The 1,190-nt window shown below is 43.3% G+C and overlaps 1 protein-coding gene across 1 annotated transcript; it reads left to right on the plus strand.

Moving 5' to 3' along the window:
* The first annotated feature begins 435 nt into the window (after positions 1-435).
* On the plus strand, positions 436-1,135 carry LOC106321872. The gene is made up of 2 exons (XM_013760098.1): positions 436-483; positions 596-1,135. Exon 2 carries the CDS (start codon positions 623-625, stop codon positions 1,133-1,135), a length of 513 nt encoding a protein of 170 aa, XP_013615552.1. The 5' UTR covers positions 436-483; positions 596-622.
* The last annotated feature ends 55 nt before the right edge of the window (positions 1,136-1,190 follow it).

Below are 1,190 nucleotides of genomic sequence, written 5' to 3' on the forward strand. Positions count from 1 at the left end.
TTTGTAATCTTTTCATTTATCTATGATGGTGTAATCTCTTATATAAGGAAACTTTATGTTATGAATAAAGATAGACTTTTGCGTTATTTTATATGGAAACCATTTTTAAAAAATAAGACTAACTTGTTTCCAAGAAAATGATGGGGTGCACACCGATGATCTCTTTACCGAGTGGGGCCTATTAGAAAATGTTAATAGCTTAGATCGCTGGTTCAGCTCTGTACCGTACCGAGATGTGGACTAACCGGTGAAAAAGAGGGTTAGCTGAAAGATTCGCTGACCTGTCATAGATTCATGTGGGACGTGTCACCCAACACTTCCTTGCTTTCAAAGCAATTAACAAATTCTCCAAAGGACAGAAACCTAAAACTTTACAGCTTTTGCCACCAAACGACCTAAAATAATTTAATTTATTCTATTAAATAACAGAGAACAATTAGCTAAAGACACTTGTTGCCGCCTTTGTCTCTTCACCTCTAGCCTGTAATATCATTTCTCCTCCAATATTTCATTGTTTCTCCGAACATTCTCGCATTTTCTGGGGGAAACATTTCTAATCTTTTTTGACTTGTTTCTCCCTTTTTGTTTGTTGAAGAGACGACGGGAACTTACTCTTCCTCCGATGGCGCCGCGTCTTTTATCCTGTTTCGGCGTCAGAGGATCCTCAACTTCCACCACCGGAAAAGGAATATCCGGACACAACGCTGCCGTCGTGGCTGCGGATGTTCCCGCCGGTGACGGACCTGTTCTCGTTCAGCTCTTCTCGTCTCAAGGATGTAAGACTTCTCCTGAGGCCGAGATGCTTGTGTCGCGTCTTGGCCGTGGAGATTTCGACGGTCAGATCCGTCGTGAAGGTGGATCTGGTTCTCCGGCGATGATTCTTGTTTTCCACGTTGATTATTGGGATTACATGGGGTGGAAGGATCCGTATGGATCGAGCCAATGGACGGTGAGGCAAAAGGCTTACATCGAGGCGTTGAATCAAGATACGATGTTTACTCCGCAGTTTGTGGTTCAAGGTCGCGTCCAGTTCCTTGGCAATGAGGAAGAGATTCTGCTCAAGTCCATCGTCGAAGCACCTAGGTTTCCTTCTCCGGCGTTTCAGGTGACTACTTACATAACATTGCCATGTTGATTAATCTATCACTACAAGAAAACATGAAGGATTCTGAGGGAAAAAATCGTCGGAA

This window comes from Brassica oleracea, unplaced genomic scaffold (genome assembly GCF_000695525.1).
Source record: "Brassica oleracea var. oleracea cultivar TO1000 unplaced genomic scaffold, BOL UnpScaffold03447, whole genome shotgun sequence".
Taxonomy (NCBI): domain Eukaryota; kingdom Viridiplantae; phylum Streptophyta; class Magnoliopsida; order Brassicales; family Brassicaceae; genus Brassica; species Brassica oleracea.